This window comes from Melopsittacus undulatus, chromosome 6 (genome assembly GCF_012275295.1).
Source record: "Melopsittacus undulatus isolate bMelUnd1 chromosome 6, bMelUnd1.mat.Z, whole genome shotgun sequence".
In the NCBI taxonomy this organism is placed as follows: Eukaryota; Metazoa; Chordata; class Aves; order Psittaciformes; family Psittaculidae; genus Melopsittacus; species Melopsittacus undulatus.
Window position 1 is genome coordinate 30,914,561 of NC_047532.1, and position 15,274 is coordinate 30,929,834.

Sequence of the window (15,274 nt, forward strand, 5' to 3'; positions counted from 1 at the left end):
CAAACAGTTATACAAATCTTACAGTAATGTGAACTATCACATATAGTCCAAACACTTATATCCAAAATGAACAAGTATGTCTGCTGAAATTCTAACAACCATTTTGCTTTCTTGGAAGTTACAAAAATTAACACTAAGATTTTTATGAGATGCTACTGTATTCAAATATGCATTTTTTTTTCAACTTAGTAACAATTTATTTGGTTAAATTAAAATAGTATTTTTTCATTGATTTTTTTTTAACTGATACGTAGCACATTACATAGTGCTTTAAATAGAAGCACTTCATGTAACAATCGTACTATCGTTACTCCCTTTTACCAGGTAGAGACACTGAGGCACAGAGGTGAAATGACTCGCCCAAGGTCATGTGAGGACATGGTCTGTGGCAGGACAGGGCTTAGAAACCTGCTGCCTTGGTTCGCAGAGCTGTGGTCAGGACATACCATGTGTAGCTGTGCTGAACTGCACTGCCTCCAAGTGAAAAGGAGACAGTTTTTTTAAGAGTAGTAACTCAGAGTCTAGATTTTATTTCCTTGAGAAGAAGACAGGAATTTGGAATAGTTATGGAAGAGAATCACATGGAAAGAAACTAAAATGTGCTTTCAGCAGCTTTTTATTGTGTTGACTAATTTTCAAAAGATTTTACACCTTAGGTTAAGGGGATAAAAAAAAAACGAAAAGAATTATTTGTCTAGGGATATGTGCATCTCTAGGCATCTTGAAACACACTCTGGTTCTAATAGTTAAGCTGTAAAAATATTGGCAATTATAAACTGAATGTTTGTGTACTATCCCATTTTGGCTGATCGATTTAAACCAACTGATGAAAGTGGAACATATTAGACATTTAATTAAGCCTTTACTGTATAGTCCATTAGTTCAGAAAACTAAAAAAATCCATCCCCTTCTGGTACAGTACACCCTATAGCACAATATGTCACGAGCCCCTCATGATACAGAAAGATACAAGACACCTTGGTTTCACTTAGCTTCTTCAGTTCTGGAACAGCCACGTGCTGTTTCTCTAGAGTTTGTATATCTTTGCTCATTTTATTCAGTGACATTCAGAAATCAGAGCATTACACAAACCGCTGCTTATTTAAACTGAAATAAAACAAAAACTCTGACCAGGTTGATCATTCTTAACCCAGTTCGAGAAGCCAATCAAATAGGCTTGGCGTCACCACTTGGCCTTCCTCACTGAGCTTGCAGTACTGAACCACGGCATGAAAGATATCCCCCACTTTCCAGGACTTCCGTTGAACTAATTGCACAACATCTGAAAACTAATAAAAAACCAAAACAAAACATGCTCAGGATTTGCTTAATGTTTTTCTAATGTTTTGTGAAACTAATACACACGAACCATCCTTTGAAAATGCACCACTGTGAGTGGGAGTGGGCACAGTTCATTACATAGCAGCATACAGGTTCTTTCTATTTATAAAACTTCATTCCTGAAGTTCTATAGCTTCCCAAAGACTGGCCACATCTCGATGTTTTCTAGAGGAGCTGCTCTCAGCAATTATTTCTTATTTATTGCAATGAAATTAAGAACAGTGAAAGCTTGGTAAAGGATCACAACTTTCCTTGTTACCAATGACTCACTGTGAAAAGAATGGAAGTGTGGCTGTCCAGTTTGAAGAATTTAAAAAAAAAAATCCCACTTATTTACCATTTGCTAATTTTAATTTGTATTTAATTTTCTGGATTTCCACATATCCATCCAATAGTGTATTAAATATTCACATAGTACCAGTGAGAGGAAATTCTGGGTAAACTTCTGTCACATGAAGACATTTCCTACAATTGTGGTTGAATCACAGAAAGTGTTTGCATTTGATTTTAACTTCCATATCAATTGGAGATTAAATATATATTCTTATGCAGCTGTAAAATCCTGAGTTTTGTCCACTTTATACTTAAGAAAGGGCCTCACAGTGTCATGCATCTGGTCCCATTTTTTTCTGAAGTGCATAAATGAAAAATCAAAGCTTTTAATTTCTTTGAAATTCACACTCAAGATCTAATTAGCTTGCTCCTGCTATGATTCCAGTTTTAAACAGCACAAGAAAATATTGTGTCTCTAGTTAGTGTAGCTGTTTGCTATTTACATACTGAAGCCTAAACTTTTAATATGTATTTTAATGATATTTAATAGGCACGTGATTTCCAAAAGCACTTTTGTAGGCAGGATGTGCTTCATTATTCTCTAGTGCATATTTGCAATTGAATTAGCTGTTTGCCAAAGCACATGGGTAAAGCTGACAGCTGTTTCTTTAATTAGATGCAATTTGGACTGTTGCTGCTGAATGCATTTTAAATTATGTTTATGATTCCCAAATGCATGTACTCAAGAAAATCAAACAATATCTCTGTTACTCAATATGATCTTCCCATAAAAGACCAAAATACTGGTTGTTATTACTTTTTTTTTTAATTATTATTAATTGATTGGAATTCTAGGACACTTTTTGAAAGCTGTAAAGCTTGAGCTGTTCTTGCTGACCTTGGAAATGGGGCTGTTCTGGTTATTCCTGAAATGCTGTGGGTGTCATTTGGGGTTATCCACAATGGAGCACTTAATGAATCATTCAGGAATAGGAATAGTCTGCACTTCTTGTTACCATTTTGGACTTCAATGCTGCTCTTGCTGCTCTGGCTTGGACTAATACCTCAGAGGTTTCTTGGTTCTAGCAGTCTGTGTCTGTCTGCCTCTCTCTGAAATCAGATGTCTGCTTTCAAAATGGCAGAGGCTGAGCTACACGTGAGAAGGAACAAAAGGGTACTGGCACACAATACTTTATTGTTAAGCCAGGGGAGGTGCTTCATAATTTTCATACAGTGATGCAAAATATTGTATTTTTCAGCCCAATTTTCCAAGTAACAGATGTGATCGCAAATACGGCTCCACTGGAAACCCTGGTTGGTCACTGCCTGAGCTAAAACTGTCTCTCAGGGTAGTGGATACTACAAGGGTATGCCTATACAGCTAGGTCCATCCTGCCTATCCTCTGAACTTTCCATCAGCTCTGATGCAGGAGCCTCATAATCTTGTTATTTTAGACAGTGGACCTGAGCTAATAGAGATTAGCTTTCTGTATTTTGCAGTTAGTCTCTTCTGTACATTTGGGCAGTGAGTCCATTCCCTGGTGACAAGCAATCCTTTTCTATGAGCACAAAGTGACTATAAAGCCAGTGCTTTTGGCCACAGGCCCCTGCAATGCCCTGCTGTATCCCCAGCTGTAACAACCTAAGGACTGCCAGGCACAAGTTCAGACCTGCCTGAGGCTGCCCTAATCTGTGTTGCAGGCAAGGCAGAACCTTGCCCACACGCAAGTGATTTTTAAACTACATGCTTAAACTCTGTGTAAGCCATCTGCAACCCTTCAAGTGCAGCCACATAAAGGGCTCTCTGTTAATTCTGACTTGGGTGTTGATACTTAACACATCACTGAAAAAGTGAACAGATTCATCAAAGCATGTTAGAGAGGCTTTGGAGAAGGTCTCAAGGTGCTACTATTTCTTGTGCCACACATACCTTCAATTCTGACACATTTAATCCATTCTTCCCTTTCTGTAATATACAGTAGCATCGCCATCTTGCTGTAATGAAGATGTTTTTGCATCTTCCATTAAGTTCACTAACTTCAAGAAATCATAGTAACTATTGTGATTAAAATGAATTAATAGTATGCCCAGTTCTGTAAATGCTACCTTTTCAATTCTGTTTTCCTGAGATTTCTTAAAATAGATGGTTGGAATTCCAAGTTCAGAAGCAGCTATCCACTGCAGGGTGGCTCGCAGCTCTGCATCAGGGCACTCTGGTTCCAGATCAAAGTTTATCACCAGTAGGTCCTTTTGACAATTAGCTGTTCCCACTGAAAGCCCAGAAGTACTTTCTGAAAAAATAATCCCAGCAGTTACTGTGCAATTACTCATGTTAACTTCAGATTGTATGCTTCAATCGATATGGTTCAACTTACCCTCTGTATTTTCTGTCTGTTCTTTAAGGAAAACCTTTTCTTCTATTAATTCACTTAGAAACAAACAACAACAAAGCTTATTAGTGATATTTATGAACAGTCTACAACATTGCTTCATGACGGATAAACTTCTCCCTCAACATAAAACCTAGAACACTGCAAGAAAAATGTTACATAGGATGGAATAATGAAATGCTGAATGTATTTAATTTATTTTTATCTGTAAATCAGGAAAAGCTATGGGAATTGCATCATTCTTACTGTAACAGGATAGAGTACTTGTAATGGTTATGCTGTGTATTATGTTTCACCAGGATCTGCTGATCTCTACATTTTTCATAATGACAAGTAAATGACATTATGATAAGATGAGCAGATCTCAGAACCAGGGAGGAAATACTGCACTTCCAATGTCTACATTTTGCAGTGCTATACTCTGTGGCTGAATCCTCTCCAGCTTTGTTTTCTACTTTTATTTTTCATAATTAAACACAGTCATAACTATCAATTACTTCAACTATCGCTGTTTTTAAATGTATTTGCTGTTTGGATAAACAAATTCTGTTTACACCTTGTAAAAATTTCCAAAGATCTTAATTTCTTGTGTACCATCTCTTTCCTAAACTACAGGAAACAAACTCCAGGCAGGTGGTCACTGCTTCAGCTTCTATTTCTGAACACAATATCCATGCGTATGTATCTATGGCAAGGGACTGAAAATTCACTACTGCTGCCATGGCTCTTGCATTTGTTTCATCATTTGTGGAGGGATAGCATTTGCAGTACACATTTCCAGACTGTCCCATCCTGCCCTCAATCAGGGGGAACGCTGCAGGTATAAGATTTTGTTTCTAGCATAGGACACTACTCTGTATTAAATTCTTTGTCACCTTCATTCAGAAGATTTCAGACTCTCCCCCAAGGCTTCAAAGGATCAAGATTGTATATTCTCATGTAGTGGTTACTGCAAGATGTGAGAGGAAAGAATAAAATGGCAGTATGGTTTGTCATGACTTAGAATCATAGGTGCTTAATTACTTCCTTCCCCTCAGGCTTTTTTTCAGTTTTCCGTTTGAACAGCAGATATATTCTATGCCTTGATTTTGATTTGTGGAGGTACAAGCTTCTCGTGCCTATCAGCCAACAGCTGAGAATAGCTCCTGAAAGCTAACGAGGGGAGTAAAAAATGTATCCGTTTGCTCCTCAGGTATTTTAGGGAAGGGGTCACCTTTAGGAATGTGTGCAGGAGGTATCACTGTCTAATGTAAGGTTTGGAATGTTTTAACAAGGTTAGTCTACAAATCAGCAGCTGAGAGAGAATGCATATAACTACAGAAATACGAAAGCACAGATTTCTTACAAAAAGAGCCTTTTACAGAAAAAGCAGGGCAGTTGTAGTACAATCTGGTAGCAAGCTGTGAAGATTTTCTGATGTCACTGCCTTCACAAAGATCCCATGTTCAATGTTTGATATATGGTCTGTACACTTCAGCAATGACTATGCCCTGACTTGAAACAAGGGGACATTCACCAGCTGGCAGGTTATACCAGGTTTCACAGTGCCAGAACCTTTTAAGTAGGTACTTACATATCTCTTGATAAGTTAATTGCATGCTCATTAGAAACATGCCCAGAAACAATATGTAAGATGTACTTTGGGCCTAATTATTATTGTTATTTGAAAGACTGCTATCAGATTTTTTTCCTTTTATTTTAATAGATTCTTATTTGCTTAACCTTGCTTGCTGTTACAGTAGTTTTGATAGTATTTGAAGTTACTGGGAGAAGAAAGTTAATACAATGAGAAACCAATTACCACAGAAAACCATCTTTTAGTCAGAGCAGTTGGTGGATCCGTGCTCTTTTGAGAGATCTGCCTGGGTGAACTTTCCTGAGTAATCTTTCACTCTCCAGTGTTATCAATCTGCACAGAAACCTTCATATGTGTTTTCTGAAGCTAACAGCAGGCTCAGCAGCAGGTGCAAAGCAGGGCTTGGCACATTTTAGATGGTGTAAACGATTTGCAGTTAAAGTTGGACTAAACATCAGATCTCACTTCAGTGACTACTTACTTAATTGTAGGAGAAGATGGCACGTTCTCCTGATAAATTTCCAGGTCCATAATGCCAAGACTGCTAGTAGTACTGCTGTTACCATTGCTGACAAAGCAAAAGTTTAGATATTAGTGCCAAGCTGCACTGAATATGTTCCCATACATCTTTTTTGTAATTTACTTATGTACAAAGTGAAGAGGTGTCCTCTGATATGCAGCGTTCCACAAAATCCATTCACTCAGCAAGTGGTTCCCAGAATGAAGCACACTAATCTGCTCAAAAGAATGAGGCTTTTATAAAAATAGTTCTAGATAGAGCATGTATCAAATGATGCTTTAAACTGGAGGAAATAAAAAAAGTGGACTATCTTCTTGTGAATGCCTTATGCAATGAACTTCTGGCTTCAAACAAAAAAGCAGTCTGTGTGAGTCCTTGAAAAGGATTACCAGGTATGAAGATGCCCTGGAAAAACCTGCAGAGATTCAGATAACTCTGAACATGGTGAGTTATAGCAAGGTATTTGGTTGCCCATCATACTACTTACCTGTTGGGTGACTCCATGCCTGTAACCAGCAACAGTTTCAGTGTTTTATATCATACCTCAAATACTATCAGGGATCTGATGGAACCCGCAGGTACAGTGAAAGCCCTTTATGTTTCTGACTACTCTGAATAACAGATTTTGATTATAGCCAGTTCTCACTGGGACCAGTAACAAGAGAAAGTATTCTCCTTGTTTTTTTCATAAGGATGAAGTATGACATCCAAAAATATTTCGAAAAAGTAGTACCAGTTCACTTTATAACATCATTACAAAATGGATAGTGAATGTTTATGCAGATACTGTGTTAGTCTTGTGAACAGGTTGTGAATTTGCTGGCCTCAAGTGAATTAGCACAAACCAGTTCTGTGAGCAAGTGAACATGAACTGCTTATTTTTTATAAAAAACCCCTCAACTAATAGTCTTTTTTCCCTTACTTTAGAAAGATTGATGAGCTCTTTGACCCATCAAGTTTTTCTGAGTCAGTGTCAGAATGTCATGCATTCAGACTTGCTGTAGCAATTTCTGTTTAAGTGCAGAGCCAAGAGGCACAATACATTAGCTCTATCAGACCAAGAACTTTGTTAAAGGTTGATACTATAATGGCATGAATGTTCACCCACACTGACAGATGGTTTTGCTCACTATTTTTTCAGCTATCCAACAGTACTCTCTGACAGTCTTTCTTTTCTTTGTTCATTAGTATAGTGACTTCCTTCCTTGTCATTTTGATACATAAGAGAAAGATGTAAATACTTTACAGTATTTTAAAACCTAATCTAAGAGTATGTTAAGAAAAAAACTTCTTCAATCTGAAGTCATGAAAGGGCTGAAGTCAAACTAACATCCCTTTATACAAACTCTAAAGACTAGGTAACGTTTGTAAATGCATGTCCTGACTTGAATAGGAACAAAAAGCAGCACCCTGGGAGCTCTGGAATTTATGCCTACCCAAGGAGAACTTTGTTATTAATCATAGAATCATAGAATAGTTAGGTCCTCAGCTAATCTGCTTCCCTGTGCCTTTATAAGCATATTGGGGCTCTACCTCTGCTCTTCTTGGTGTACAGATAACTGGTGGGAATATTAGTCTCATCAATCTCAGCTAAGGAAATGCCAAAATAAAACATTATGCAAATAGCAAATACATTGAAGGAAAGACTGCAACAATTAGCTTGTCTGATGGCCCTTTCACTGTGGGACTGAGACACTGGAGTGGTGTCAGGAAATTTTCTCTTTGTCTGAATCTAACTGCTTACAATAAAAAAAAATCCTGCTGAGAACCAGAATGTTGCTAATTTTTTCTCCTTTTTTTTTTTTTTAAGGAGATGAACTCAGCTATTAGGTTTTCTTTACAGTATTCTGAATAAATATGAAGATGTTGAGCCTCATTTCTGATACGTGGTAGCCAGATCATTGATCTGGTTGATTAGCTCGTATTTGATGCTGAGAACAGACAATATGGGTACCTCAGAGATTGCTCGCTGAGTTGTAAGTAGCTGCTTGTGTCGTCAGGATTGTCCTCATCATTAGCTAGCTGGGACCAGCTGCCAGTGCTTTCTTCACTGCTGCTGAGGTGGATTGGAAATTCTTCGGCTGTTTTTGTGTCGCCTATGATTTCAGCATCTGGTCTGCTCTGAGGGCTGTTGCTGGTAGGGTGATAAGGAAGGCACATTGATAATATAGGCAAACAAAGTGGTACCACCAATCTTCAGGCAATGTTGCTCATTAAAATCAACCAAGCCGCAACATTATACAGGTGCAAGAGGTCAGACAGGCTTATAATTCATACATAAAGTCCAGTTGAGCATATGGTCTGAGATGCTCTTAGAAAAGATCTTATGAGTGCTATAGGCAAACATAAAACGTAGTAAACCTTATACTGAAATATGCATAGAAAAGTTTTAACCTGCACAGAAGAGCTGCTCACTGCACAGGCCTGTTGCTTAGTGCGCTTCAGTCATTTCAGTGATTGAAATATGTGGTATATGTTAGCACAGTATGACAGCATTTCTTGGAAATATATCTTGGCACTAATTCCCTGTCTTACTAACGGGTGAATAGGTTTCTTGATAGGGTTCTTGACACGGTTTTTTACTCTGTTAACATTGCAGATCCAAAAGAGGTCTAGAAGTAAAAGTATAAAGGTGGTGGGGGTTGTGAATCACTAATGATTCTTAGGCTTCTGTATTCCTTAGGATCCAATGTTTGGACTGGGTAAAGATGAAGTATTCTTTTTCTAGATAGGTGTGCAGCAGGTAGTCAGAAACCAGACTGCATACACAGGCCTAGACTTAATTTAGAAAATACAGGGTTAAGAGATGTTGTGGTTTAGTGCTTTACAATTTTGTACACTCCCACAAACACACAAACAAAAAATAAAAACTATATTTACTGTAACTTTTCAGAGCCAAACTGGACTTCATGATACTTGCTGTAAGACTTTTGATATGTAGACGGGAAAGTGTATTTATAATCCAAGCTCCCTTTTTTGGACGCTAGGGAAAAAATAGTTATATAACTGCAACACCAGAATACCAGTTAGTGCAAAATTGTAGTTTCGTTAAATTTACTGGGTGGTCTGCATTTGCAGCTGTGTGATTAAGACAATGCAATGCGTACTGGCAACCCTCTTCAGGATCCCTCCAGAGTTCTCACCTTCCAACTTTTATTTACAGTAATGGCTGAGGCACTGTGTCTGCAACTGGAGCAAGAGCTCACCCCCAAAATTCTACTGCTCCCAAGTAATTAATTTAAGAATATACTGAGACAATATAATTGTGCATATTTCCTTTCATCCTGCCCTCACTCTAGCAACAACTGAGAAGTTGCTGCATTAATGCTGGATGCTAGAGAGAGAAACAGCCTCCTGTACAGGGAGAAAAGGACCTGTTTGCCTGAGGGCCTCTGCTCTTCCAGGCAGTCAGCATCTATCAAATAACTATGCCTGTCATCCCTGACCCCTCAGGTACAAAACTAGGCATAGGTGGTAACTGAGCAGCCAGGATGCAGATGTTATTCAGATTTTTAATACAGGGCATGTAGCACCTATTGCTTGTTCCAAAATATGAGAGATTTTTGTGGGCGTTGTCACATAGCTTTTTGGGTTGTGTTTGATTCATTATGCAATTACATCTCAGACTAGCAATGCTTTGAACTGACAGTTCCCTACTTCTGAACAGTCAGTTAGAACAGTTTCTGTATAACTGTGACAGGACTGGGTCTGCTGTGTTGCCCGCATACAAGAAACAACTATTTTATGTTTTTTTTTCCTTGGTGAAGACCTTTTTCCCAGGCCTGCGCAGCTTTCCCTCCCTTCCCTCTTCTTTTTTTCTCGTTGCCTATGGGTTTGCTTGATGTTTTGCCTGGAGCTCTATCTGCCTGTATCTACACTAGCAAGTAATTTCATGTGGTAGGAGTGGATCAAAACAACTGGTGCTCATGCTTTTCTATCTATGTTATTTATATATCTTTAGGTTTTTACTTTAGATTTGGCTGAGACATCCATGCCACAAGCAATTCAAATCCATGTGAAGAAACACTGGAATCTTTGCCTTCCTGGTAGTGTTATGAGATCATCTAGTACACACTTGTGCAGCTTCTAGTTGAGAATCCTTCGAAAGAAATCTGCATTGCATGCTGCAAAGACAGCCAATGCATAGAAATGAAGACAAGTTGATTCAGAACTGTACTGCATTGCTGAACCAAAATACTCATGTAGGTGTAGCCTCTGGCTACTAATTCTGCCCTACCAATCCTAATGCTTCAAACTTCCCATAGTTGCTTTAGGAACTCTTCATCAAAGGCAGAGAAGAAGCTACTAAAGTGCAAAAATAGAAGTCAAGATTCCAGATATATACATTTCTTAATGTATCCTACTAAAAGCAATTTGCATTTAAAGGAAGAGAAAGGTTAGTGGGGGACAGTCAGTATGAAAGGACAGTGACACTATGATAATTTTCTGCCTAATCGCTACCATACACAGGAAAGTACCTGCTTTCTCGCTTCAAGAAAAGCTTTGTCAAAAGCCAAAACAGAGCATTTCCTAGAATAAAATGAGCTGCAAAATGGTTTCTAACACTAGCACATGCACTCTGTCAAGCACTTTGAGATAACAGGTTGTGGCAATGACCCAAGTGATTGGCAGTTTAGACACCATTAAAGTAACACGTGAAGTATAGTTAAAAACAAGCAATGTCTTGAGAGAGAGTGTCTTGCTCTTAGCATCCACAGCAATCCTCTACATTTGCATTATGTAGTAAAATAAAATGTTATTATTTTCTCTATCCAAGTTCTACCAGAGAAGAACTAAAGGAGGTGAGGGGTGTTTTTAATTACTATATTATTTCTTCCACTAAAGAATTTTTATTACTTGTATCTCCAGACTGTAAACATAAAGCTGAACTTCAGCCTCAAAAATCTAGTCTTGTTTCCAGGTATACAAAGCATTAGTTACATGAACAAGCATAGCAGAGAACTACAGCAGAGGTCAAATTCTGCTATCTTCTGTCAGTGCTAAATTGAAGTTCAAACTTTGTCCGTCTTTCCTGTCTTAACTATGTAAGACTTAAACAACTGTAGAGAGAAAACTTACTTGTCTCTGCAGTATTAGACTTGAATCTTGGAAGCATGATGTCCTGTACAATGTAACTTTGCTCCAGAAACTGGCACTGTGATATATGATTGGGTGATTTTTATGCCATGAGAAACCTGTAGTCATAACTTGCTTTCTTTTATTTCTTTGGAAGTGCTTCTTCTCTTACCTTCTTTTATCAAAATGATTTTTACTGGGAAACTAAAACAAACACAAAAGCAATGTGCTGATTTTACTGTTTTGTCACTTACCTATTTAGTAGGGAACTGGAAACTGTGTGTTTCCCATCAAAAGCTTCTGGAGGCTTTTCTTTTTTTTGATGCTCCTTTCCAGAAGGGCTACATGAAAGGAAGGAGTCTGAGCCTTTATCTGGTTCATCTCGTTGATCAGTTTCTATCTGAATTAAAGGCACTTCCCTATGCTGACTTGCAGGGAGGCATCCAGGGTTCTTCATATGCTGTTTTTTCTCACCCAAATTTACTCCATCCCTTTTGGGTTTTGATTGACTCTGACTTGTGCTTTGAGGATGTTTGCTTTCCAGCACATGTTCTTGGCTTGTATAATCAAAAGAATCCTGCTGGACAACAATTAAATTTTTACCACTTTCAACAATATTTGCAGCCAGTCTGTTTGCATATTGTTCCACATGTGGTGGGGAGTCACTGTGAAACTGGTCTGCCTCTGCAGCCTCTGCCTCATCTGCTATGATTTTGTTCTTACGCATTAGAGATTCAATAGAACTTGCCCATGTCTCATGAATCAACATATCTGTTATCTGGTCAGTCTTGCATCTTTGGTACAAGCATGAGTCAGACTTGCAAAGACCGGAAGAAGCCACTGTATTGACTGGCTGTACACTTAAGGAATCTTGGTGATGGTGGGCAAATCCATCTAATGAATTTGCCTTAACTGGGACACTAACTGTTAGTCTAGAACCTGATGATCTGCTGTCAGGCATTGATGATTGCCTAAAGCAAAAAGTTGATCGTAGAGAGGGTGATAGCAAACTGTCACACCAGTCTTTTGAATTCCGAGGGGAAGTTAAGTTATCTTTATTTTCTTTTTCTATTTCTCTTAGCATATATCTATAAAATTCTTCTGTTATGCTTTCTGTGCTGGACTGTTTGGATGGGCAAGTTGGTCTGACATTAAGATGGCCATTTTTCTTGGCTACCTGTTGCAAAGCAGAAGTTAAGATGTTGTTTGCATTTTTTCCTGCATAGTAATCTAGTAATAAATCAAAACCTCTTCCTTCATTTTCCATCTGGTTTACCATAAATCTTGAAAATTCATCTGTAATGCTTTCACAACTAGATTGCTTTGAGACAGAACTTGTCTGGCTGACAGGTTGGCCAAAGGCATTTATCAGGCCTAGGGTATTGAAAGAGGCTTTGGAATCTGAGTCCTCCTCAGGTATGCTCTCACAGCTTGAGGCTTTGGCTCGACTCCATCTTTCACAGTGCAGCCTGTTCCTGGGGTGATTTGGACCTTGCCAGATGCCATCAACCATGGAGAGCTCAGTGAGGTTCATGATCTTGGCAGCCACTTCATTAGCAAAGATATTGACTGAGTCTGGTGTGTCCTCAAGGCTTATAGATTCATCTACTACCCGATTCATCAATCTTTCCTTTAGCTCAGGATGCTCATCTGTTTTTCTTTTGATCTCACTAAGTCTAGGTGCCCTGTTCTTCCGAACAACTGAACCATTAGCATGGGTTTCCTTTTTCCTTTTCATGGCTCTGCAAGATAAACTCTGGGTCAGCAGATATTCGTTACCTCTCTTCCATGCACAGAACCAAGGTTGCTTTCCATTTGAATTTTCAAGACAAATGGCAGCTATTTCTGTTGCCATAGAGACAACTGTTTCTGCCAATTCTTCTGCAAAATCTGTTATACAATATTTGTCCCTTGAATGTTTCACCTGTAGTACAGGCTGTGAAGGAAGCAAGACATGATTTCCTAATAATGACAAGCTAACCTGGACATCATTATTTAGCACAGCATCAGATTTATGCTTGGCCTGGTTTTCTGCATTCATGATGGTACCGGAAGACAACTGTTCTTGAACACCATGCTTGCATTCATTGTTTGCAAAGGTATTGTCTCTATCTGAAAATGATCTGTAATCTTTCTTATGATGATTATTATTACTCTGATTTGGGGATTTGTAACAGTCTCGTGTGGTTCTTTTCAGGTATCTTTTCTTGGGAGATGTTTTTGCAACAAGTGCGTTATGCCCTGTAGCTCTACTTGTTGGTTCTGAATCTAGTGGAGCAGTTTCCTTGATATTTACATCTTTCATATTACTTTTCCTAGAATTTGTGACATTTACAATATCTTTGCTAGAACTAGTGCTGTAGGATGTACCAGATGTTTTAACAGCAGAGCTATCAAGGAGGCTGTGTGAAGTTTTGTGTTCTGCTGCCTGTGTTGACCATCCTTCTGCTCTTGTTACTTTCTCTGCATTTGTCACCCCGGAAAAGAAAGGAGAACACTCTTCAACTTGTCTTATGTCGTTCATTTTCTTGAAAGTGAAATATACTATGTTAAAAAGCAACTCATTTGCAGTCTCCATGAACATGTCTTGTGTACTTGAGCAGTTTTCTGAACAGGGGTGTAGCTGCCTCCTTTTCCTAGCCTCCTCCATAGAATGTCGTAGAATAATATTGGATAAGTTTTGTGCAAGTTCATCCCTGATTACTTCATTAGTGTTTGGAATTCGTGGTCTTGCTGCTGTTTCAATAATTTTTCCATTTATGGATTCCATAAAATGCCCTACATTTTTGTATATGTTGGGTTTTGTCAAAATTATTGATGCCTCTTTGAGAAGTGCCTCTGCAATGCTGTAATTTAGTTTCTCCATGCTGCTTCCTAAAGCTATGCTGCAATGTAGAGTAATGGCTGCAGAAGTCTGAGCAGCAGACAGAAGTCCGCTTGAAGTAGCAGGGTACTTCTCTTCCTTTGTTTCCCCCAGACCACAAACAGCTACAGCACTTGCTACCTGAGTCATGCCACACAGTGCAGATGGAAATGAATATTCTGTGCCAGCACAGTCAAGTAGCTGTGAAGGTGTTGTGTGTTCTTCATTATCAACTGCTCCACTGTCAGGCTGTGTGGCTTCTTGATCCCGTCTGAATTTTTCTGCAGCCTGGGGACTAGAAATGGTTCCAATAACAGTGGCTGCACAAGCCAGAGCCACTTCCAGTGCACTCTGGCTGTGTCCATTTGAATGTCCTTCCTCAAAGTAATCTGAAACTTCAGCAGAGCTTTCTGATTCAGTCCAGTGACACAGGCTGGGGAAGGCAGACCCTGGCCAGTCAGATATATTCTCAGAACTGTCTGGACTTTGCACTATGACAATCTTTGGAAGTTCATTCCATGATCGGGAAGCAGGTGTGTCTTCCAACTTACAGGAGCTTCCTACGGAGATGCTGACGGCAGCGTCCTCACTAAAAGTGGGTTGAGACTGTGACAGCCTAATGAATGCATCCTGCAGAACAGATTCTGCTAAATTTGTGGCATACTGACCTGTAGTTGCCCGCCCATCTTGTGCGAGAGGATCAGTTTTCCTGATACCTGCACAGTTGTCTCCATCTGTCTTACTGTTGTGTTTTCCTGTTGAGTCATGAAGAGACCCTAGCTCCTCTTTAACCATTTTGGTTAAAGATACATCTTCCAACACCTGTGCTGAATTGGAATTTTCAATCTCACTGGTCAAATTATTAGTACTAAAGGATGAAGTAGCTCTTCCAGCTAATTCCTTCTGCCACAATGTTTCCTGGTCTGCCTTATCTTCAGGTTGTAAGATGGCATCTTCAGGCACAACAGTCACAGTTTCAGAGACTCCAGCAGCTGCATTATCTTCATTAATGCAGTTCCCTTCAAGAATAGATGGCAACCTGGTTCTTCTGTAGTGGCTATTTTCAAATCCCTTTCCTTTACTTTTTTTGACATCTGAGGATGCTTCTGAAACACTTAACTTTTCATGACCTATTAAAAGGAAAACAAGAAATTGTTTTTTGCAGAGTACCCTATAACTTTAAAATGAAAATGGCTGCACAATTGTGTAATGCATTACTGCTCTCTAAAACTACT

The 15,274-nt window shown here is 38.9% G+C and overlaps 1 protein-coding gene across 2 annotated transcripts in view; it reads right to left on the reverse strand.

The window, feature by feature from the left end:
* Positions 1–318: 318 nt before the first annotated feature.
* The window catches only part of SPHKAP (SPHK1 interactor, AKAP domain containing), a 50,204-nt gene continuing 35,248 nt past the window's right edge, over positions 319–15,274 (reverse strand). The window contains exons 6-11 of one of the 2 annotated variants that reach the window (XM_031047257.2): positions 11,431–15,169; positions 8,055–8,234; positions 6,062–6,148; positions 3,990–4,042; positions 3,721–3,905; positions 319–1,289 (exon numbers count right to left, since the gene is read on the reverse strand). In XM_031047257.2, the coding sequence (XP_030903117.2) occupies positions 1,146–1,289; positions 3,721–3,905; positions 3,990–4,042; positions 6,062–6,148; positions 8,055–8,234; positions 11,431–15,169 (4,388 nt within the window). In that variant the 3' untranslated portion in view covers positions 319–1,145. The remainder of the gene's footprint in view (positions 1,290–3,720; positions 3,906–3,989; positions 4,043–6,061; positions 6,149–8,054; positions 8,235–11,430; positions 15,170–15,274) is intronic. The other variant, XM_034064070.1, reaches the window with a different exon arrangement.